Source organism: Tasmannia lanceolata, unplaced genomic scaffold, assembly GCF_043159265.1.
Source record: "Tasmannia lanceolata isolate RefF3 unplaced genomic scaffold, GAP_Taslan_0.1 ptg000029l, whole genome shotgun sequence".
NCBI lineage: Eukaryota > Viridiplantae > Streptophyta > Magnoliopsida > Canellales > Winteraceae > Tasmannia > Tasmannia lanceolata.
Genome location: NW_027518706.1, coordinates 7403146 through 7428437, shown reverse-complemented (window position 1 = coordinate 7428437; position 25292 = coordinate 7403146). Strand labels below are relative to the sequence as shown.

Here is a 25292-nt window from a genome sequence, read left to right as displayed (position 1 = left end):
AACAAACGAGGTCAGAAGACCGACCCGGAGTCGTTACTCCGGACAGGCCCTTCGACACTCAAGTCAGTATGAGCAGGAGTGCAGAGCGAGTTTAAGAGTGGTGGTTGGGAAGTTATTACCCATTTATCTGAGCTCTGAAAGCCCTTTTATAGAGGGAGGCCTGGGGTGGTTGGATTACCTACCCCAGGACAGATGTCGACCTGTCATAGGTTTAAGTCTACCTACTCTCCGATAATTACCAAACTACCCCTTGGCTGACGTGGGATTTGTGGTGGGCCATCCTGGGGCCACGTGTCGACAGCTAACAGGCTACTGTTTTTCATACCCCATCAGCTGCCCCCCAGTTCTCCAAGTCATTATAGTGATTTGGGGAAATGTGGTAAGTTACATTCCTGATCGGTGGGAGTCTGTTCAGCGAAGCCGCATGTCCGGCCTGCGGAATCAGTCCGGAAATCCATTCTGTCCGGCCTGAAAATCAGTCCGGAAAATCTGTTTGTCCGGTTTGGAAATCAGTCCGGAAATTTTGCCTGTCCGGCCTGGAAATCAGTCCGGAAATTTTGTTGGTCCGGCTTGGAAATCAGTCAGGAAAATCTGTCTGTCCGGCCTGGAAATCAGTCCAGAATTTTTATCTGTCCGGCCCAAACCGGACAGATTTTTGTCGCGTAGCGGATGCGCCATATTCTGTCCGGCTTGGGCCGGACAGAATTTTGTCGTTTAGCGATTTGCGTCATATTCTGTCCGGCTTGGGCCGGGCAGATTTTTGTCGTTTAGTGATAGCGCCATATTCTGTCCGGCTTGTGCCAGACAGATTTTTGTCGTTTAGTGATAGCGCCATATTCTGTCCGGCTTGGGTCGGGTAGATTTTTGTCGCGTAGCGATTGCGCCATATTCTGTCCGGCTTGGGCCGGACAGATTTTCTTGATGAGCATAATCGCTTTGGGAGTTAATCTGTACACGAGCACCTTACGGATGTCCCTTAGCCCCTTGGAGATACGTGCGTATTAGCTTACGCCCTTGCCTCGAAGTGCGTGCCTGTCATTAATGAAAGACATGTGGCACCATATAAGGGCCCTCGAAGTGCGTGCCCTTCATTAAATGCAGACCGCCTTAGCCAAGGCTTATAAAAGGAGGTTTTTACCTTTCACATTTCACTTTTACTTTCGCTCTCCCCCTTTTTCTGTCTTTCTCGCTCTGCCTGCTCGGCTCGGTTAGCTCGAGGTTGTGTTCGTCCGCGGATTTAGGAGCTCTTCTCTGTTCGGTCCGGTAATTTTCTTGAGCGCGTCTTTTGTTCGTTTCTTTTCCTGCGTACATGTCCTGTAGTAGCTCTAGCTCTGAGTCCGGTTCAGGGAAGTCCTCTTCCAGTAGCTCAGGGTCTAGTTCGTCGAGGAGGACCCAAAGTAATCCGACCAGGACTCCCGGGCCAAAAATGGCGAGTCCCGATGTTAGTGTAGAGATCGTAGATAGTGAGGACGGAGTGATTGAGGACGAGGTGATTTTGGATCTGAACACCACTCCTCTCCCAACGGATAGTTATCTCCGAGCAGAGGCGAGTGTTGGTAGCGACGCCGCCGAGGCGTCCACAACTTTCCTCCCGTGCCGAGCCGTTGAGGTCGTAGCTAGGGCCCGGATGGACGCCAATCCCCAGTACAACATCCGGGCTCTTTACGAGGAGAACATCCTTGATGAGTCCAGGATGGGAGACATTAGGGATAGGTACATTATTCCCCTAAGGTTCGGCTGAGGGCCGCGATAGAGTGAGATAGGGCTTGCAACGAAAGCTCCGACGTCTGTATATACGACGAGTCGTTAAGGGCCGGGGTCAGACTCCCACTGCACCCATTCTTCACCGCGGTCCTTCGATTTTACGGGCTGGCTCCGGCTCAGGTCACGCCGAACTCGTGGAGGACGCTGATCGGGTTCATGTACCTCGTCCAGGGCCGGCTTCAAAGGAATTTGTCTGTGCCGTTATTCCGCGCGTGTGCGCACTTGAAGAGGCATAAGGACGAGGGTTAGATCTACATTAGCCAGCGCCCCGAGGTGAAAATGATCACTGGCATTCCCTCTTCCATTCACTTATGGAATAACAGGTTCTTCTACGTTGAGGACAGGGAGTCCACCGAGCCCTGGCCGGTTCCTCTAAAATGGGACGTCCCAGATACGATTGGGCTGAGCCGCAAACCGTTCCTTGAGGGCGAGGACGCGAGGAAGTTCGCCCTAGTCTGTGAGGAGCTGGAGCGGGAGGGACACATTCATTGTTCGGAATTCTCTGGGGAAGTGGTTCTGGTCGGGCTTGGCCTTAGTACTGCGACCGCGGCACGTATGTGGCTAGTCCTGCTTTTAAACTCCTTTTCCTCTTTTTTTGCTTCTGACTGGTTTTGTTCATCTATGTTGTCTTTCAGAGATGCAGAAACAGTCAAAGATAGATAAAGTAAGGCAAGGAGCCTTTGGAAGGGCCCAGCAGGGCCAGAAAAGGAAGGCCGTTGAGATTTCGAGTCCTGCTCCATCCTGAGACGCGCCGCCCCCCAAAAGTAAGACCACAGTGAAGCTAGTCGGCGCCTACGGCCGGGGAGCAGGGTCCTCAAAGTCAGGTGGAACATCCACTGCAGCCCTTCCTCCCCCGGCGAGGTCTGGGGATAACGTTTTTCGGCCCAATTGGGTCGTTCAGAAAAATGACTCCGGTCTCGGTGAGAGCCGTGTAGCAGCGGAGCTCCTCAGCAAGATTCTCCTAGGCAAGGACAAGCTCCAGGTTCTGAACGAACCTCCAGCTGCTTGTTTTGCCTTTTGTTTTGCTTCCTCATGTTAACACTTGCTCACCTACAGATTGGATTGTACTACAACGATCTTCGGGAGAAGAGCAAAAAGTTCTCCGAGGCAATAACAAAGTCCGAGGAGGAGAGCGGGCAGCTGATGAAGGAGGCGGAAGAGCTCCAAAGGTCCATCGGACAGAGGGATGCGGAGAATCACCGGCTCAAGGAGGAGTTGGCCGCCCAGAAGCATAAAGCCGCCGAGGCCCTCAACGCACAGAGGGAAAGAGCTCGGGAGAGACAGATTGCGGCCGTCAAGGAGGCGGTCGAGGAGGCCGTACAGAAGAAAGATGACGAACTCATCAGTTTGTCCAGGGAATCCTACAAGGTGGGATTCTTTGATTGCCTTGATCAGGTCAAGGAATCCAACCCGGGTGTGACCTTGACAGGCCTAATTCTTCCTGATCCGCGGGTGCCTGATGAAGACGAGCAGGGTACTGCTGCTGCCGCAGAGGTCCCGGAGGCAAATCCACCACGGGGTGGTAGTCACGGGGTGTCTTGAGCTCCCGTTCCTTCTTTTTGTAATGCTCCTTGAAGACCTTAATTTTTTGTAATGGCCCTTAGAGGCCTAACTTTTTGTAATGGTCCTTCGAGGCCCCCACTTTTCATGAATAGAAAATGCATTTTGTTATCCATTATCTACTTGTCTGCCCCTGGCTAATACTATTTGATTTTAGCACTGCGGGCCAAGAATACTCCTGGCAGACGTTCGAGGTGAACCAACCAGCGAGCACCCTAGTTTTAGAGAACTGGGTTTCCATTAGCATTGGTTTTTGCTGTCTGGGGTCGTTTCTGACCAGGAGTGCGCTCCCGGTCTTTGCGGAGACGGGCCGCGGCGAACCAAGCAGCGAGTACCCTAGTTTTAGTGAACTGGGTTTCGAGGTAGCTTTGGTTTTTGCCGTCCGGCTTGTTCCGGACCAGGAGTGCGCTCCCGGTCTTTGCGGAGACGAGCCGTGGCGAACCAAGCAGCGAGTACCCTAGGTTTAGTGAACTGGGTTTCGAGGTAGCTTTGGTTTTTGCTGTCCGGCTTGTTCCGGACCAGGAGTGCGCTCCCGGTCTTTGCGGAGACGAGCCGTGGCGAACCAAGCAGCGAGTACCCTAGTTTTAGTGAACTGGGTTTCCAGGTAGCTTTGGTTTTTGTTGTCCGGACTTGTTCCTGACCAGGAGTGCGCTCCCGGTCTTTGCGGAGACGAGCCGTGGTGAACTAAGCAGCGAGTACCCTAGTTTTAGTGAACTGGGTTTCCAAGTAGCTTTGGTTTTTTGCTGTCCGGACTTGTTCCTGACCAGGAGTGTGCTCCCGGTCTTTGCGGAGACGAGCCGTGGCGAACCAAGCAGCGAGTACCCTAGTTTTAGTGAATCGATTTAGAGCTTTCAAAAAAGTTTTTTTCTGTTTTGTTTTTAGGGCTTTTGATTATAGAGTTTCTGATTTAGGATTTTGGATGAGGGTTTTGATTTAGGTTTTTAGGGCTTTTGATTGATTTACTATTAAACGAGCGAGCCTGACTCGGCTCGGCTCATTAAAACTCGGCTCGGACTCGTTTCGTTTACTAAACGATGAGAGCCGAGCCGAACTCGAGCTCGAGCTTTGTGGAATTTTGGGGAGCCGAACAGGAGCCCCAAAAAAAAGGTCGTCACGAGCCGAGCCTAAAACTTAACGAGCCGAACACGAACAACGGCTCGGCTCGGCTCATTTGCAGCCCTACATCCAATGAAGGTGCAAAAAGAGTTAAATGCCATCATTTTCTTTTCTCTAGTACAATGCGTTTCTACTGTTCATGAAAGTGATTAATAAACAAACCACCACCTTATAAAATTGTATCACATAATAAAATAGAATAACGCCGACAAGACATCAAATTTTGCACAACCATGTTTTAATAGTTAATTGCACAGATCCGGCTATTCTTTTCTTTTTAAATCGGCTTGTGCGAGCATTTTTCGAACTGTAATAACCATTTGAGAGGTATTTAAATCCTTAAAGACAAGATGCGTTAGTGAAAATATCAAAACATGGTCATGCTGATATCATTTCCCTAAAACAAAAGTACATGAAGAAATCATTCTATGCCTGGATAAAATATTCCCATGAGGAATGGATAAAAGAAAACAAGAGAGTTAAAGAATTTCAACCTTCATGCTCAAAATTATTAATTTTCATCATTTTCCTTGCACCTCTTACTCATGAAGCTTCTCCAGTAACTCATCATCAAAATTACTCAAATTTGATAACTTGTTTCCCATGCCCATTTGTAAAACTCAGAAAGAGATATTAAAAGGATTTCAAACTTCAAGCCCAAGAATATCAACTATCATTCTCTCTTCTTTGCTTTTTGCGCCTCAGACTCAAGAAGCTCCTCCAGTAACTTATCATCCAGACACTCAAATTCAATTACTTGCTTGCCATAGCCACTTGTAGAACTCTCCCTACTCTCAGTATCAACCATGGAAGAAGAAGATGATGAAGAAGAAGAAGAAGTAGTAGTAGTAGCAGTAGTAGCAGCAGCAGTAGTAGTAGTAGATGGAGGAGCAATGTCTTGAGATTGTGAAGAATATTCATGAGGAAAATTGAGCACTGCGAGTGGGCCCCGCATCGAATGAGCGGCTCGATCGTACGCCCGTGCCGCCTCTTCCGCGGTACCAAAAGTACCTAGCCAAACGCGGGTTCCATGCCTTGTAGAGTCCCTAATCTCGGCCGCGTATTTTCCCCAAGGACGCTTTCGGACGCCCCGATAATGAACCTCTCCTCCCTTCTCTTCCATGTTCTTCCCTTTGTGATCATCTTCCATACTTCTTGTCTAAGAACTCTTAACGTAAGTCTCTCTAGCTTTTATATTACTTTGAGAAATAAGCATATTGGGAGGGGGGGGATTCTACGGTTGGAAATTATTCAAACGTGCTAGTGAAATAGTAATGGATTTGGTTCGATGAACATGGATGGTCAAAGGATGGCTTTCTAAGGTTAGCTTTCGGATTCATTGGTTCCAATTTTGCTTTGTATTTTTTTTTTTTCCCTTTCATTTAGCTCGTGCCTATTTCAACCACTTGTTTAATTTAACTTGTGACATCATGGGGATGACGCGGCCCTTCTTGCCCGTGTCATCACCTTTGGAAGTTTGTTTTCGCCCCTTCTTGGGAAATGATATATTTGCCCCTTTTTTTACTTGGGGTAGCGCTCTCTAGTGTATTTATGACTACTCTCTTACACTAGAGGGGGCTGTCTCAAGTAAAAGAAAGGGGCGTATATATCACGTCCCTTCTTTAACTAGGGGTGCAACTGCGGTTGGGTTGAACCCAAACCCGTCAGGTTCTACCCGAAAAAAACTCGGGTCGGGCGGGTTGAGTTTGGGTCGGATTTGGGTTCGGGTTGAGTTTTCCCAACCCATGTTGAGTTCGGGTTGAGGGTTTGGACAAGCCTACCCGAGTGAAACCCAACATTTTTTATCAATTTTTTTTTTTTTTTTTTTGTGTAAGGTTAAAAACTCAGGTTGGGTATGGTTGAACTCGGGTCGGGTCGGGTTCACGTTGGAAAATGGGCACCTCGGTCGGATGGGGTTGTGTTGACCCTCGTCGGGTTGAAAATCAGGTAGGGTTGGGTTGGCCAACCCAACCCAACCCGAGTATCACCCCTAAATAACTATCATCACATTTAAAAAGTATCAGCTTAAAAGTGTACGCAAGGTAAAAATAATTCTAAGGCTGTGACATTGAAAGATTTGTTATAAAAATAGGAATAAGCCATGAGGTTCAGGACAGACAGTGGGTGTAAAACAAATTTTCCACTTGAAAATGGGCATAAATTTGTTTTACACCCATTTTTTGTCGAAAGAAACTGAGCCAAAGAGTAATTTAGTCAAATTAAATCCAGGGGTCTTTGATAGAATATGTGAGATCCAACCATTGGATTGGGTGTAGATCTCTCCGTTGGATCATCTTGGTGGTAGATTAAACAATTTGGTTAAAGAGGTAATCTAAAGTAATTAGGAAACTAGTCTAGATTGGTATGTGTTTCTATTTTTATTCAACATATTTTTATCTAACGACTGGAGATATGTTTTTCAACAGAGCCTTGCTATTACGCTGAGGGAAAAGAATGTGAAGTCAAATAAGATAAAGGATGACAAATGGGAGGATATCAAGTTGAAGACTATCATCACAATTCAACTTTTTATGTCTGGTAACATTATGTTTAACATTGCATGGGAAGTTTCAACACTAGAATTATGAGAAAGTTGGAGAAATTTTGTACATCGAAGAGCTTGACCAACACATTATTTCTAAAGTATCAATTTTTTGGGCTGAATATGGAGGCTGAAATTTTCTAGAACATCCACAAAGTTGTCGAGATGGAGGATGAATACATGTATATTACTTGTTTCTTATCTTTCCTATTCATATGATAATTTAGTGACCACATTATTGTTTGGAAAGAGACAAGCTAGAAGTAATCATGACATGCTCTTGCCTAGTGAGACAATGAAAAAGCCTAATTTTGAGGTCACTTAAAGCGATATTATCCAAAGTGCATGCATGTGTGTTGAAAGTAGAATGGTGATAATTCCAATAGTTTTGTAATAGTAGTGGCAAGTGAACAGAACAAGGTTGCTGATTTTCTCACAGTATCCACTGGTAATAGCACTTGTTCTCATGACGAGTGAATTTTTAATTGTGGATGTTTTATTCATGTATGCTCTACGACATAATATTTTGATATGTTCCAAGAAATGAGGTTAAGTACAAAGTCGTTGGTTGCTACAAAAATAAATGGATTAAAAGCGACCCAAAGTGTTGGTCGCTAATATAGGTTTAGCGTCACGAATTTATTCTCATCGCTAATAATCACTATTAGCGACCAACCTATTTCGTCGCTACAAATATATATTAGCGACCAACCGGACCGTCGCTAATGCTTGATTTGGTTGCCTACAAACCTTTAGCTGCGGTTGTATGTTGTCAATAGCAACGGTTTGACGAGTCGCTAATGGGTAACATTTAGCGACTCTCATATTAAATTGGGTCGCTAAAGACTATTAGCGACACTCGAATTAGCGACCATGCAGCGACCCAAAAAAATGGTCCGCGACGATATTTTTAGTTTTAGCGACCCAATTCAGTGGGTCGCTAATACCAAAATTTCTTGTAGTGGTGAAGTATTCATTAGTGTTGGGTAACTAATGATATCACATTAGCCAGTTAAACTCCATGGGTTGTAAGTACAGAGCAACAACTAGAGCTATGAAAATCAAATATGATTATATGATTTTGATAAAGAGAGATGCGTGTGGTGATTTGTATCGATTGGTGAGGTACACGATGTGTGATACTATTCATGTGATCTCGATAGGTAAACTATGCATGAAGTGTAAGGAATTACATGTGCTTTGTAGGGTCTCTTATAAAGTTGGATAAGATACTAGTGTGACATATTTGCATATATCAAAAGATGTTGGGATATTGGTACTTGTGTAAGAGGGGACATATCGAGTTCCCTCTCCATAATGGAACAAGGAGTTGTCTTGAAGAAACTATCCATATGCATTAGTTGTATTGATCGAGACAGGTAGAGTCATAACTGGATTGATTCAATGGTGTGTAGGTAGTAGTACCGTAGTAGGTACGACTTCTTAAGGCCAATGGATGTATGCGATGATGTAGTTGAAGATGTCGACATGAAATCTTAAATGTAGGAGCAAAATAATTCAAGATAGAGATTGTTTGGTATTGTTTCTTGTTTTAATAGTTGGGGGTTCGCTTAAGCGTAGTAAGAATAGAAGGGCAATGGGGTTTTGAGAACAAGACATTTCACGTTGGGTTTTTGAAACCATTGGAATCGGATTTGACATCATAGGAGTACCTTAATATAGACAACGCTCTGATTAGGAGTGTAAATGGATATTTGAAAATTCGATTACCGTTCGCATCCGAATATGTTTAAAGCGAATATTATCCGAATCCGTTTATGAGATATCCGGCTCTTAGCGGATGCGAATCTGGTAAATGGTAAATCCGATCGGTTTAACATCCGAATCTGAGAAGTACATCCTTTTTTATTTATTATTAATAATATCATTAATATTTATTTTTAGGAATGACACACTATCTTTTGTTTCTAAAAGAAAAGTGATTTTTCTTTAAAAAAACAAAAACAAAAAGTATTTCAGTTGGGAAATAGAGTAATCTCTCATTTTAAGGGCATTCTTGGAGTTTGATATGGCTTCTTTATGAAGCAACAAATGTGGGCATTAGGATGAAAGAGACAAATGGATGATGGAGATTGAAAGATGACGACATAACTTCTAGAGAATTCTAAAGTAAAAAGGCCATCTCTTTGTGATCCATTGTTGAAGTCCTGAATCATTAATTTGGGCAGCTCGGTTACGTTGGTCAAGAAGTCTCGTGAGATCTCTTGTAATCCTCGTACAATTTCTTTAAGGCCCAGTTTGGATAGCATGAAAAACATTTCAAGCAAAAACTTTTTCATCTCGAATTGACATGATCATGTTTAATTTAGAGAATTGTCATAATAAATTGAATGCCCATCTACATAAAAATTGAATAGGGCTGGTTTATGTTATATATTTTTCTGTGTAAAACAAGTTGGGAAATTTTAGAAATATTTTCCCTTCCAAAATTCTCCCAAAAAATCATGCAATCCAAATATGACCAAATAGTAAAAATTAGTTATCACCCTTTTGCAACTAGGTATAGTGTTGTCAAACCATGTGTATTCACATCTTTTGGAATGACCAAAATGCCACTATTTCAATTAATTTCAATTATACCCTGAAATCTTCAAAGAACTTGTAAACAAGAATCACCAAAACCCTAAACCATATTCACAGCACTCCAACTTACAAATTATGAAAACAATATCTCTCTCTTTTGGTATGTGAGCCAGTTTTAGGAGGACCAAAACAAGAGATGTGGAGTGTCAAATAGTTCTTTTCAATATCAGCCTTGTTGATCCAAAACCTCCATCTAGTAGGCCCCATTGGATGAGTGACTACCAAAATTTGATTGATCGAATGGAGACTCATCTAGAACTTTTGCCCCTGAATGTAGACTGTTGGAAACTTTTGTTCTAGCTCTCTTGAATCAACCTCAGGTACATGGTTTGCAGCTACCTCTAGCTAACTGGAACAATGGCAACTTGGGATCAACTACACTGCAACCCACAAATCTTTGTCAGAATAATCTGCTGAGTGCAAGTTTAGGCTATGATCAAACTATGATGGTCACTTTTATCAATATTCTAGTTAACTATTGAGACCATTCGGCCTCATCTTTTCACTGTGTGTGTGTATATATGTAGGGACTTATTATTTATCTAGCACACATTGACTGAATATCTGAATACCCATATGGAATTGGGACTAGTCTTGCTATTTTAATATTAGGATCAACACATTTAGCACTTAAAGTTCTCCATGATCACCTGAGAAACTTTGAGTTTACACCAACTATGATACCCAGTAAATGTAAGGTGGACGTGATGAGGTAGATAGAAAACTATTTGGCCCGCGGGTGTGGTCGGATTGTCAGAATCCAGTGCTGGAGTCAGCATCCTATTCCAATCCATCCCGATTCCGGCGTTTGGTTTAAAAAAAATTGAACGAAACCAGGACACCGGGGCAGAATTAAAAGGCAGAAATGCAGGAATATGTTTTTGGCCCCAAGAGGTGGTATTCTGATTCTGCCCTTGTCGGTAAGACATTTTTATTGGAATTTTTATGAATTAAATTTTAATTTTAATAATTTCCTATTCCGTTGACAGGGTAATAGGAATGGGATGTCAAATCCGATTCTTAATTCCAACAACAGAAACACAGCCTACGAAGGGTTTCAGATCGGAGAAATGAGCTCCTTTATTTAGCAAGGCCACCCTCCTTGTTGCAGTTTTACAATGAAAGTAGATAGCCATAAAAACACTTGAGGGCTGCCACGGTTATAACAGGGCATATTTAGGATCCAAAGGTTTTTGGGCTGTGGCCATCAATAGTAGGGTTGGTTCTGATAAATGGTCTTATTAGAAGAGATCAAGAGCACCATTCCCCACTGTCCAATATTTTCTTTAAAATGCTAAAAGTTTGTCAAAATAAATGAAAATTCAATCCATTGATAAACTCCTGAAAACAACATCTGAGACCATGGAAATAATCAGATGATGGTTATGTTCTGTATCAGAGAAATATGAGTAAATTTTTTTAAGTTTCTGAGGTTTCTCTTAAGCAAATTTTGGTTTGAATTTGTAAATGAAAGGCATATTTTCAATTAAAAAAAAATTGAACATACATAGAGCATGCAATAAGAGAAGGTCTAACCTGTAGCAAGAAGCCAAAACATGATGAGAGATGATATTTGAGTCAATATCCAGCTCATGAAGGCGAAGACTATTGAAATTTGGTATTTCCAGCATTCCATCTGCTTACAATATCCCAAATCCCTGTCAAATAAGACCGATATGCCCGCGGACGAGGAGGCAGCTGCGAGTGATAGTGTTGCAGTAAACTGTAGATGCACAAATTGCAAGGTTAAAACGGTTACTAAAATTAAGGGCATGTTTGGCAACTATGAAAAAAAAGTATTCCATGGAATATTAGTGGGGTCAGTTGTATGGTGATGGGCAAAGGAGAGACTTTGAGAGGATAGGAGGGAGAATGGAAAGCGCCCTAAAGAACAGAAACAAAAAATATCAAATTGAAGTAGGTTATTTTTATCACTGTTTTTTAGGGATTTCACAAGCTCGCTCCACTCGTGCCGTCTCAAGTCTCTCCTTCCTTCTCAACTCCTAGTTCACTGCCTGTGCCCACAGATATTCCACGAAATAATTTTCCATGGTTGCCAAACATGCTGTAAAAGTTATAGGATAAATATTAGTCAAGGGGCTTGATTAAGGCCAACCCAATCTCCAACGACAAAGAGGCAGATCAAAAGAGGATTGTGGAGGACAGTCTTTCTCGCCAACGAGTATGTATCCAGGCATGCAAGCCCTAGAGACCAGAAGACTAGTAAACCCATTGAGGCTATCAGATAGCTGCAAAGAGCAGTGTTAACTTCGATGTGAGGTTCAGCCATTCCATCCAGGAGCAATAAATATTATAATGTCAACATGAGACTATTGAAACCACTGGACAATGTCAATAAGTGAGTCAACTATGAGTAGTAGTCCAACATGGTTATTCACACTTCAAAAGAAAGTGCAGAGGCACCTACAACAAACCAAACCTAAGAAAAAGAAACAAGTGCAAAAGATGATATATATATATATATATATATATATATATATATATATATATATATGAGTTTTTATATGATGCCCGACCGTCAAGTACCGTCAAAAAGGTACCGCCCTTGATATTTGATCCAACAGCAGCGCCCTTTTTAAGAAGCTGCTGTTGGATCAAATATCAAGAGTGGTAATTTTGAAGTACCACCTTCAGGCTACTTGACGGTCGGGCACCATATAATCTCTCTCTCTCTCTCTCTCTCTCTCTCTCTCTCTCTCTCTCTATATATATATATATATATATATATAGAGAGAGAGAGAGAGAGAGAGAGAGATTATTGTCCAAAAGTTAATCCAACACTTTTAAGCTCTTAACATGACAAGGTTTACTCTTCAAGCTACCAACAAATTTTAAAAAGATTATTAGAAGCTAGCAAGCTAGAGAAAACTAGACAAATGGTGTGGACTGCCACCACTTCAATTTCCAAGCCCAGAAGATAGAGATGAAAACATTGTCTTGGTTCGTTTCACTTGATCAGTAACATTTAAGACTTCAACATCACAAACCATACAAAATCCCTTATTTATTTTGAAAAGTAACAAATTTATTAATAACCCAAACTAACAAATACAACAACGGGACAATATGTCCCCATTGTTTGCATCATTACATGTAGTTTAACAGCCCAAAATAAACAGGAAACAGGAAATAGGAAAACAGAAACCGCATTCTGAAAACGAATAAGCACCGAGACTATGGGCCGGAGGAGATGGCCAAATCACCCTCAAGAGCCGACAATGGAACAGTTCAATATTCACTTTATCTGCACCTTCGCTAGGTGATCTGTTTTGCCATTGGCAGATCTTCTCATATATTGAATTGAGGTCCAATAACATGAACAAGGTCCCTAATTTCTGCATTTATATCTTCAATCTTCCACGGACCTCTAATTTTATTGGAGGCCTAAGCCAACACATTTGTGGAGTCACCTTCAATGATGAAGGTGCCCAACCTATGCTTCGCAATCCATCTTAGGCCCCAAAGTAATGCCCTTGCTTCTGCCTCATTTGCATCACAAACACCCATGGGACCCAAAAAGGACATCAAAACTGTCCCATTTGAATCACGAATGAAGCCTCCAATGCCAGCTCTGCCCGGATTTCCTTTAGAGCTGCCATCAAAATTCAACTAGTAACATCCCACCGGAGGTGGACTCCACTTTGGAGTAACTTTTTCCTTCCCACTTCTTTCCGACATAATCAAATGCCAGTTTCTTAGAATATCTCCTATAGTATAACTCCGGTTCAATTTTTCTCTTCCCCGAGCTATAATATCTAGCTTGACATCAAGAACTATTCGGGCCCACCTTTTCTCTTTTCCGTTAAAATTTTTGCTGTCTCTTTCCTTCCAAATGCGCCAAATCGGCGCATAAGGGACTAACTTCCACACTCCCAAAAGGTCCACCAATCCACTGAAGCAAAACCAACTGAATGGATCTCTGAAACACCAAAGAAATACCAAAGAGCTTTAGCACATCCTGCCAAAGATGATAGGAGAAAGGGCAATGCAACAGTAAGTGATCTAACGTCTCCTCCATCTTGCAGAATATGCACCAACTTGCCAAATTGAATTTTCTCTTCTTTAGGCGATCACAAGTGTTCATTCTCCCGTGGATGGTAGTCCAAGCGAAAGCCACTATTCTTGGTCAAGCAATGGATTTTCAAATTCTTGCACGACGCGATTCTTCCCTTACTCCTTCATTCAACCTGTAGAAAAAAGATTTAGCAGTGAAACCACCTTGAGGATCGGGTATCCATACTCTACGATCCAACTCATGGGGAGAACAATAACAAGAATTAGGAAGGCCAAGCAAGGTGGAGAAACTCTCTATTTCATCATTTTTTAGGTTCATTCTAAGTCTAATGTCCCACGACAGATTCCCCACCCCCAAGCCCCTAACCAAATGATCATATACTCTAGACTCGCTATGGGTGGCTAACCAGAATAGGTTTGAGAATGCATGGCACAAACTACACTCCCCAATCCAATGGTCTACCCAAAACCGAACCCCATCCCCCTCCCCACTCTAAAACGAACAAGAGACTCGAAGTGGACACAAGGGACACAAATAGACTTTCATGCACCCAAATCTTTACATATGACAGGGATCCTACAATCCCAATCCCCCCACCCCCGGCCATATTTGTTGCCAATAATTTTATGCCATAAGGCATCCTTTTGTTCTCCAAATCTCGATAACCACTTTCCCAATAGAGCCATGTTCTGCAATTTTATATTCTCAATTCCTAAACCACAATTTTTCTTCAATTTGCATACCTTTTTCCAATTCATTAGATGCTTGATCCTTTTATTGCCTTCAGCTCCCTCCCAAAGGAAATCTCTCTGCAATTTCTCAATTCTCTTTGCCACCTTAACCGGTACTTTATAAAGCGACATAAAGTAGACCAGAACAGAAATTGATGGAAGGAGAAGCAGCGATTCTTCTTCTCCAGAATTCGAATTTAGGATGGTGAGAAACCCATCTTTCCCTCAACCCCATTTGCTCTCCTCACTTAGGCCTCTGCCTTCCCCCCTCTCTTACCACTTGTTAAACTAAATTTTCTATGGGAAAATTTTTCATGGTTGTCAAAGATGGCCTAAATCACATCAGTATGCTTGCCAAAAATCTTTAGACATGTACCCTTCCTTTTTTTTCAACCATTTGGATCAATGGCAGATATTTCTTTTATTGTCAGATTTCTCCGTATACAATAATACTAGCTCACTTACCAAAACGAACAGGGCCTAGATTGGGAGTTCCCAAAGCGATTGTGAGTTCCCAAACCAATTGTGGGTCTTAGACTCACAATCGATTCTGAAAAACCAAACCTAACACCAAAACGAACAGGGCCTATATTTATTATATTATGAGTCAGGGCATTTAGCCTCATAAATGTACTTTTTTATGAAAGCATATAGTACTTGTTTTTATCAGTATGTTCGCTTGGATTCTTCATATAACTAATTACGACATTGAAATGATATACAGGGTTATAAATCCATTTTTGCTGTGAAAATTCGTTCTCTACTGGGGCCTAAGTTTTACTACAATGATATGCAAGGTTACTGCATTGAAATGCAAGGATTTTGACACCTATTGGCTAAGCATTTTAAATTTCAGTAATTGCTTTTTTATTTTTTCGTAAAAATAAAATTCTCTGCCCCCTGGAGCAAATTCCTGGCTCCGCCCCTGAACACAATCACTAAAATTTTGAAATAGCTGCTTGACTCATCATAAGATAATGACACTTTTCATGCATCTAGCCCCTCCAGCCTTTATGATCATGCCATCTTCAATTCCAAAATTTAACTATATCCTTGAAATATCAACCATCTAAATCAAGACACTTGTCTTCATTTTGAAACTCCACCCTTTAAGCCAATTGACCAAAATACGCCAAGATCCAAACCCTTCATTTAATTAACATGCCACACATCCAGTCCATGCTAGTGAATTTACGCTAACTCCACTGCCTATGCTAGTGAATTTACCCTAACTCCACCCCCTCCATCTAAGTTTTACAAGAAGAGGTTCCAATCCCCATGCAAAGGGTCTCAAATGCTTACCTTTAGCTAAGGTCTTAGCCTTTGTCCAATCATCCAGGCACTTTGTAGGTCCGCAACGCCCCAAATCTGTAAACACAGATCCTTGAAGAAGGGACAGGACAAAGGAAGAAGATAAGCAAGGTCCTTAGTGTGTTTCTAGTGGATACTACCCTGCTATTCATTGGATGGTAATCTTAACAATAACATCGGATAATATCCATTGCACTCTTCCCCGCACCCATCCCAACCTCTCTACAAGCCAAAATCAAGGACCACCCGCAAATAATAGCATGACAGCAGTCAACATTACCTGAAGTTTCAAGCAGCTATACACTAGATTTTTCTCTTCTCACTCCATTTCTCATAATTTTTCTTTCATCAATTGCATTTTCTATGCAATACCACCTTTAATGTGATAGTACCAAAAACAACCCCATTGTTGAGGTTAGGTGTTGTTCTGGAACAGTATCCCCACCTTTTTACTACTGGCAAAAGACAAAAACAGTTAAAAACTAAAACGAATATGTTCGCCGTTGAAAGGACCATCTTTGCTGAAATAATCATGAAAGTCGTGGCATTATCAATTGCCTTGTTTTGCTTATAATATCGAGTAGAAACGACAAATTCTGTGAATGAGATGGATGCCTAAGGTTTCGTTATCTTGTAATAGGTCGTGTTCTGTCTAAATTGAATCATTTATAAAAGGAGGTAGAATAGGAGATTAAAGTTATCCAGCTTCAATTTGAAGAATTCACATGTAAAAAATCTCATTTGGTTTCTCACTATCACACTTATGTTGAGAAGTGTTGAAAATGAAACCTTAAATTCAGGAAAAAGGGTTCACATTTTATGATAGTATAAGCATATAAAGAATAGAGGTAACAATATGCCTCTTAAACTTTAAATGTACTTTATATGCTTCTTAAGACTTCTTTTTTCCATTGTATGCGGTTCACATTTCATGGTAGCATAAGCATATAAAGAATAAAGGTAACAATATGCCTCTTTAACTCTAAATGTACTTTATAAGCTTCTTAAGACTTTTTTCCATTGTATGCTATGCTGGCATTACAATTTAGTTTTTTCTTTGTAAGTATATGAAGGATGGTCAAAAAAGTCATAATGCTGTGAACTTGCGTCCATTTGAAAAGGCATATTATGGACTGGTTATGGCGCTTCAGGGCACTTTAAACTAAAAATTAACTCCAAATATTTTTCGCAAAACTCATGTAATAAATTTATTTACCTCTGACAGAGCTAGTTCTGGTTGGAGGGTAAGGATAAGAGGATGCACTATGAATGAGAAACAGCTATAGGAGCTCGTATAAATGGTTTCAAAGACAGACTTATATAAAAGTATGAGTAAACCCTCAACTTTCTAGAAAATTTAGTTTTGATTGTAGACTGAACAAGAAATCAATTAGTCAGAGGAACAAGACCATAAGGACAGAATAAAGTAAACGTGTTTAATTATTCAAGGGTACTTTACAAGTGGCCCTGAAACAGATAGTCATACACATCACTTTTTACCAATTTTGAGAAGCTAGGTGACCAGGTATGGCATGGGTACAGCATAGGTGCATCATCAATATAAGGCCTTGGAACACAGTATAGAAGAGGCATATAAGTGCAACATTTCATCATTGAGAGTTTAGTTAGTTTGAATACAACGGAAGGTGAGATATGCACTAGTGAAGATCCAATCACTACCGATCAGATGAAAATGTAAGTCAAAATTTAACTAATACAGAATATAACTAATCTAAAAAACATCATGACAAAAATAGCACGAGGAAATAAAACTTCACAATTAGACAGGGTTCTCTATCAATCCATGAGGAGCTGCTTCTTTTGCAGATAGCGGGGCTCGGAATCGAGATCTCACCTAACCGTAGTTCCCACCTTAGAAGCATGAAACAGGTGCGGGGCAGCGCGCGCGGGGGGGGGGGGGGGGGGGGGGGGGAGGGAGGAAGTATTGGGTGTAGAAGACTCAAGGTTGGGAGCACCATGGGAGCCTTTATATAATATTTTTCCTTATGAGCATCAAAAAGTAGAAATTTCTTTATTGTTTTTTTTTTTTTTGAGAAATGAAAGATAGGGAAACGAATGTGAAAATGTCCAAGGCTGCTTGAGAGACAATAGATTTGACATGACTAGAGTCCCTTCAAAAAGGCCTTGGGTAAGAGGGATAAACATCTCTTTAATATATTTATGCCTCCTAACTAAGCCAGATGTTATAAGATGGAATACACATGGCTACTCAAAGAGGCAGAAAAGCAACAGATAGAAGAAGAAGAAGATTGAAAGATAATTAGGAGAGGGGTTAGGGATGGAGGAAGAAAGATTTCAAAGCAACGATACTGCAATCCTGCTTTGGTAGCAAACCTTTTTTTTTTGTGCTCTCTTTCTTCGTGCCATCTGAAGATGCCTTTGTGCTTGCTCCAATGAAGTGCTTTGAAGAGTTGGAGGAGTTTGATGAGAAAGTTGGTGATGGTGGGACTGGTGGAGTGATATTTGGGAGCGTCATAGGATCGGTTTATGTCTCTTTAGGAATGTGTTCCTTGGTCGCGCTTCCCAAGAGTGTTGAATCGTGGTACTAGCGCGGAAGCGGCACCCATGAGGAAGATTCCTGCTTCTTAGGTTTCCACACTTCCCCGATAGGGTTAGTGCAATTGTAGCTCTGAGATGGACTAGCACTCAGACCTGTTTTACGGGCCTATGCGGTAAAATGGGGTCCATTAAAAAAGGAAGGGGTGTCCAAAGGCCTCCTCCCGATTTTAAAGGTATAATCAAACAGAAGCTAAAGCAAGATCCCAAAAACTCCGCAATTTGAGCTCTACAATCTAAGAATCAAATAGCCCCGTTGGGATTGCAAGAAAAACATATCTGACGGAAATTTTTTTCTTAGGAAAAAATTTTCTTTCCAGGATTTAGATGGAAAATATATGATCACGGTTAATTAAAGGAATATTATCATAAATTTAAGGGTCTTCTAGGTAAAAAACTAATAGGGTTGGTTCAATTTGTGTTTTTTTGTGGGTAAAAAAGTAGGAACTATTGAAATATTTTTCCTTTCTAAACTTTTCCAAAAAATTGCTGCAATCAAAACTAGGCCTAAAGGAAATGTTGTTCAGATTTCCCACCAGCTTCAAGAGGACTTCTAGAGATGGTATTTCACCCATTTTTTCCATTATGACACTCTGATGGATTTAATTCAGTAAAACCATTAATCCCCTTAGAACCACTTATTAGTGAAATTATTAAATTCACACACAACCCAAAACTAACCTAGAAGGCCTTCTCGATCCAATACTGATTGTCTCAATCCAAAATCAACTCTAAAAGAAATTCTGTGAAAGTTTTCACAAATGCTACTGCATATGCAGAGTAAATATCAGCTCATTTACAACAAAAACGCCTACATTCAAATCAATCAACCAATTTGTAGAACTCCTAACTATTTCTCCAACCAAATCCGCAGACTAAAGTTGGTTACAACAGAAAAGGCATAAAAAATAAACCAATAATCAAAATCATCAATAGGGTAATGTTAAATGTTGGAGATTTTGTCAAATAATCTATTTAGGAATTTTCTATTAATATTTAATATTAGATATAACCATAATCAATCAAAATAATTAAAATATATAATCAAGAAAAGGTTAGAAATAGCCTGTGTAATGGATCGAGGCACGTCAGAAGTCAAAACGCCCCCGTCTGCACTGGGTTCACCGGCGTTTAGCTCCCAAGATTCAACCATCCTTCAAGATCTCTTCCGTGCAGGGAATTGATCCCACAAACTCGTCAATCGCCCATATCACAAACACAATAAAAGATAAAATTGATAAAACATGAAAAACCAGAAATCCGATGTGTGTTTTTTCCATGAAAGGCTGGTTTTGTTTTTCCAGGGAAGAGAGATAGAGATCTACTTTCGTTTTGGGGATAGAAGAGTTCTTATAGTTAAGAGAGAATAAATGGATTTTTTTTTTTTACCGTTATAAACATATCCCATTACTCCCAAAACGTTTTCCACTTCCCAAAATCTCTCTTAAAAATTAGTTACCAATAATAACAATAAAAGTATAAAATGATAACCGGCAATAATAATAAAATCTCTAAAATTTTAAATTAAGACACAACAATCCCCCACATAATTTAAAATTTATAAATAAACAGGCAAGCGACTTTACTGTGCAATGGGTGCAGGTGTCTTCCGGACTTGAACCTACACTTAGTGTTAGTAAGATTCCGTCTGAAGGAGTCGTAGTTAACTAAGTCTTGAACTAGGTCCTTGAGTTTAGACTTCTTCTCACCACACACACAGTACGGGCAATTACTTGAGTTTTAATTGGTTTGGCCCTTTACGGTCATGATCCCATATCTTGTTTTCATGAGTGTCTTTAGGGAGTAGCCACAGTAGCGACCTCACTACCACACTCACATAGGTGAGTCCTCCAAGGGTGCTCCGTGACCTATACCCTGCAGAATCCTGCCTTGGACTGATTAAGAGATAAACTCATCCTAAACACCGTCACAGTAGCGAGCACTGTCACCATAGGAATGAGACTAGGGAATTCCCTAAAAAATATTCAGTGCTCCTCCCAGTCACCCTACAGCTTCGTTTTTACCCATTGAACCTCCTTCATGGGATCTCCAATCACAGAGGTTGGGTGTCCACTGCGGTGGCTACCTTATGGGCTTCAATCTCAACTCCCTCAATGATAAATTACTAGCCTCTGAGCTAGTCCTTTTTAAGTACATTGCTTTCAAATTTTATAAAGTCTAAAGCCTTTACTCTTTCAAAGAGTTTTAAATGAATTGTGTCTAAAACACTTTTTCTTATATAATTGTGTCAATCATGGATTCATCATGAATATTCACCCATGAAGCAATTTCAAACATAGAATATCAAATCAAAAGCACTGTATATATACATTTTCAACACATCTATCTACGTTGTGATTCATAAGATGATGATCACAAGTTTTAAGCATGCATGATTTCAAATGCCCCCACATTTGTGACTAGTTAGTGAACATGATATTTATTCTATTTTTGTGCTAATGTGCACTCCCACACAACTTACAAAACATTAAATTTTCCATGACAGACAATATAAACAACAAATCATATTGTTATATCTCAACTTCAATAGGATATCAAATCATAGCATGTTAGAGATAATTGATTCATGAAAAGAAACATTTAGATATTGTCGAACTATTTAATTTCCCATAATACACTAGTCTTTAGAGATTTGTGGACTAGAATTTCATTTTTCTTTGACTGATCATAATTCAACAGGTTCATTTGCCCATGAGTATTCACTCCAATAATGAAATCTGTATGAACAATAATATGCAGGAGCAACAAAGTGCGCTAAGTTCCAATATCAAGAACACAAGTGTTGAATGGCATTGTCAAAACAGTAGATGTTTCATGTAATAACACAATACAATAAGTTGTTGAATGTTCCTTCAAGAGTAATACCTTTAGTTACCACCAATGGGGCTAGGGGCTAGGTCAATTTCATTTCATTTGTCGCATTATAAAATTAATAGAAGAAGGATACACATACTATCATTTACAGTAGTATTGCAACTGGGTTGTTGATCTCCAATGTCAGATTATATAGCTCTAGTTTGTCCAAGTGCACATGCGGGTGTAAGAGTATAAGAATCGTTCAGTTGGTGTTGTTTTTTGGGTTATATCCCTACATCTACAATGAAGCTCACTAGATGAAAATAGTGTAAGATGGGCTACAAGCCACCACTTACACAGAAGCCCACCAAATAAAACATATTATAACTTTTGAGCTACAAATCATCTGTTGTGGGCCCACTCATAGTATGGTGTGGATCTTATATTTCTGTGACACTTGTGCAATTACCAACAACAGGACTCGGGACACATGTTTATTGATTTAGTTACCTATTCTTCGAATGATACGGAGATAACAAAGGTTATCTCCTCATGGATTTTGGTAACTATTTTGTAAGTGCCATTATTAAAACCAACAAGAACTTTTAACAGCAAAACTGGGCCTAAAAATAAAAAGGTTCTTTACCTATGCATTGGGTAGGCCACCCAAAAGAACATGTGGTGTTTTATACACTTCATCATTAATGCGTTGAGACGTTTTCTTCTTAACTTACTTCTTTTGTGGCTATCCCCGGCAACAAAGAGTACCGCAAAATTAGCTACTCAGATTTTGCAAAAATATATTCGATTTCCAAAATATCTCCATTATTCTTCGATCGTTTCGGAACAACCCGAGACTTTCGGGCAACTTACCGAGAAAGAGGCTGAAAGCGTTGTAAGGCGATAAGAATCTGGAATAGACTAATGGTTTGAAACGGATTTTCGGTGATGGGGAAGACCCGGAAAATCCAGTGAGACAATGGCTTTCCCGAACTGGTTTTTGCGGGTTCAATGAAGTTCACTGGGTGAAAATGGTGACTGGTTCACCAGGACAGCTCTCGGAAGTTTGGATTTGGATGGTTCTAGCGTAGCTTTGGGTTCTCGGTGGAGGTAGAAGAGGAATGGAAGAGAACGATTCCTACATATTAATTACTCCTAGTGTATAATTGACTGTTTAAATAGAGGGTTCGGAAGGTACAAAGAAAACTCATCTCAGAGAGCGTATACCTCAATGCATCCAAACAACTTTTCAACTTTCTCTTCCAGAGACAAACCTAACACAGAAAGACATATAGCTTCTCAAACCATCAAACTCTAAACTTTTATATAGCACGGTCAGTATTAAAGGAGAGCAACCCATTCAAATTCAACCCCAATTTCAAAATTAAAAGCAGTCACGCAAGAAACGAAAACAAAAATATCCATATCCCAGAATTAAACTAGACAATACGTAATCTTTTAGTATCTCCCAATGGTGGATTTCTCATCAAAACATCTCAGCTACCACATTCTAAATTAAACTCCAATACTTTTAACAGTAACATGGCGTCATCGCATAATTTCTCTCTATTACCTGTTTGTTCCTCTCAATTTTTTTTATTTTTTTTTAAACCTAACCAAGCATGATATTGTGAAAAAGTCAGCAAATCAAGGTAGAAGTCTTTTTTACGCAAATTAATATTAATAGAAGCGTTTTGACTCTAAAATTGTTGGAGATTTTGTCAAATGACCTATTTAGGAATTTTCTATTAATATTTAATATTAGATATAACCATAATCAATCAAAATAATTAAAATATATAGATCAAGAAAAGGTTAGAAATAGCCTGTGTAATGGATCGAGGGGACGAGCTCTTTAGAGTCAAAACGCCCCAGTCTGCACTGGGTTCACTGGCGTTTGGCTCCCAAGATTCAATCATCCTTCAAGATCTCTTCCGTGCAGGGAATTGATCTCACGAACTCGTCAATCGCCCGTATCGCAGACACAATAAAAGATAAAATTGATAAAACATGAAAAACCAGAAATCTGATGTGTGTTTTTTCCATGAAAGACTGGTTTTGTTTTTTCGGGGAAGAAAGATAGAGATCCACTTTCGTTTTGGGGATAGATGAGATCTTATAGTTAAGAGAGAATAAATGGATTTTATTTTATTTTTTTAACCTACCAGATTAGGGACTAGGTATTAGGGTTTTGGGTTTAGTAATAAGAATTATCAAAAGGAAAGAGAAAGAGCTTAAAGATGAATTGGGGCAAGGATAAATAAATACCAGAAAGATGTATAATTGGTAAATCCAACTGAAGTTGACATGGAAGCAATGGATGCTGCTGCAAATGAAAATTGTGAGACTCTAAGAGAAAGCCCAATAATAGTTCCAGGTGTTCCTGGAAAATTCTTCATCTTCACCAACTATCAGAACCCAGGAAAAATCTAACACATCCTTAAAAGTGAGCAAATAGATGTAGACAAATCTACTTATTAGAAGATAGAAACCCCTGAAAGAGAAATCTGTATAAAACCCAGAATAAATCTCTCAGATCCTCATCTGAATAGTAAACCAAGAGCACATTCCAATCATCAAAAGAAACATATCAATTATTGGTAGAAAGGAATTTAGGAGAGATCAAATTTTCAGAGAAGTTGGAACCCAGAAGAGTCAAAAGATGTATCAAGATTCAAGAATAAGGATTGGGCGCTGATATTCCCCACCCTGACGGCTGGCTAACGTTAAACGTTAGGATATGTCACTCTCCCACCATTTGACCGGTCTCTCTCTCTCTCCACACACAACAGGAACAGTTGGTGGGCCCAACGGTTTGTTGGTGGAATGGTGGGCTCATCTTTAAACAACGTAGGCCCCGCCCATACCACCGTAGGATAATCCAAACCGTCCATTTGATGGGCCATAAACGTAAATATGTTGCGTCCCAAAATATCATTTCCATAGGCTGATCCTAGCCCTCCTATCTAAATAGAAACTACAACTTCTGCAACCTCTATAGATTGTAGGGTTGTGATCATCCTATGGAAATGATTTTTGGGGCACAACCTATTTACATTGTGGCCCATCAAATGAATGGTTTGGATCATTCTATGGAGTTGGTCGTAAAGTAACATTAAGGTCTGTCCACAACATAGGATGATCCAAACCGTCCATGGTTTGGATAATCCTATGGAGTTGATCGTACACTAACATTAAGGCCCAATTGTAGGCCCCATCGATATTTTTCAAATTGAAGCATACCGTCCACAACATAGGATGATCCAAGCGGTCCATGGTTTGGATCATCCTATGGTGTGGTTCGTACCAATTTAGGCCCCACCCATATTTTTGAAAATGAATTGTACCGTCCATACTATAGGATGATCCGAGCCGTCCATTTGATGGGCCACAATGTATTTAATAGGTTGTGCCCCAAAAATCATTTCCGTAGGATGATTACAACCCTACAATCTATAGAGGTTGCATAAGATGTAGTTTCTATTTAGATTGGAGGGATAGGATCCGCCTATGGAAAAATATTTTGGGACGCAACCTATTTACATTTATGGCCCATCAAATGGACGGTTTGGATTATCCTATGGTGTGGTATGGGTGGGGCCTACGCTGTTCAAAGATGGACCCACCATTCCACCAATGGTTTCTGTTGGGCCCACCAACTGTTCCTGTTGTGTGTGTGTGTGTGGAGAGAGAGAGAGAGAGAGACCGGTCAAATGGTGGGAATACGTTAGCCACTAGCCAGCCGTCAAGTGGGGGGGGTGGGGGGGGGGGGGGGGGCGGGGGGTTTAGGATTTGGTTTTGTCAGACACTGCAACCAACAATTGACAAGATAACAAGGGTAGTTAAATACTTAAATCGGTCCAAGTGAAGTCCTCTTTTTTTTTTAAATTAAATTGGGCCCACTTCATAGGATGATCCAAACCGTTCATTTATTGGCCCCAACGTAAGCAGGCTCCACCACCATGCAAATCATCTGCTCCTAACCCTCAAATATCTAGAGTTTTGGATCATCCTATGAAGTGGACCCCACTATACTTTTTAAAAAATATTGGACTTCACAGCCTCCTCAGATGAATTAAATGAATAAGACAAAATCTGTGAAGAAGTCGGCAGTTGTTACATGCAAAAGCCAGCCGCGAAAGGGCTTTCCGCGAAATAGCCTAGCAAATCCCTCATAAAAATATGAGAATATATGATGGTGGGCCCTACTTGTTTCTCTTGTGAGAGATAAATG

The 25292-nt window shown here is 40.6% G+C and overlaps 2 protein-coding genes and 1 non-coding gene across 3 annotated transcripts; all 3 read right to left on the bottom strand.

Moving 5' to 3' along the window:
* Positions 1 to 4853: 4853 nt before the first annotated feature.
* LOC143859222 (ethylene-responsive transcription factor ERF096-like) lies at positions 4854 to 5645 on the bottom strand. Its single transcript, XM_077369916.1, has one exon. It carries the CDS (start codon positions 5588 to 5590, stop codon positions 5114 to 5116), a length of 477 nt encoding a protein of 158 aa, XP_077226031.1. The 5' UTR covers positions 5591 to 5645; the 3' UTR covers positions 4854 to 5113.
* Positions 5646 to 9544: 3899 nt separating this feature from the next.
* LOC143858892 (CASP-like protein 5B3) lies at positions 9545 to 23739 on the bottom strand. Its single transcript, XM_077369578.1, has 4 exons — positions 23327 to 23739; positions 11703 to 11835; positions 11123 to 11309; positions 9545 to 9966 (listed from the first exon to the last, which is right to left on the bottom strand). Exons 1-4 carry the CDS (start codon positions 23455 to 23457, stop codon positions 9962 to 9964), a joined length of 456 nt encoding a protein of 151 aa, XP_077225693.1. The 5' UTR covers positions 23458 to 23739; the 3' UTR covers positions 9545 to 9961.
* On the bottom strand, positions 17747 to 17867 carry LOC143859492 (small nucleolar RNA U19). The gene has a single exon (XR_013239272.1). It is a non-coding gene; the product is annotated as a small nucleolar RNA U19 (small nucleolar RNA).
* Positions 23740 to 25292: the final 1553 nt, after the last annotated feature.

Bases quoted from the DNA above. Each gene is read 5' to 3' on its own strand.
- LOC143859222 (XM_077369916.1), bottom strand. From the start codon at position 5,590: ATGGAAGATGATCACAAAGGGAAGAACATGGAAGAGAAGGGAGGAGAG.
- LOC143858892 (XM_077369578.1), bottom strand. From the start codon at position 23,457: ATGAAGAATTTTCCAGGAACACCTGGAACTATTATTGGGCTTTCTCTT. The intron at 11,836-23,326 runs GTATTTATTTAT...TGCTCTTTGCAG, and splicing joins ACCAATTATACATCTTTCTG to CTATCTGATAGCCTCAATGG. The intron at 11,310-11,702 runs GTTGGCCTTAAT...GTGCATCTACAG, and splicing joins TCTTTGTCGTTGGAGATTGG to TTTACTGCAACACTATCACT.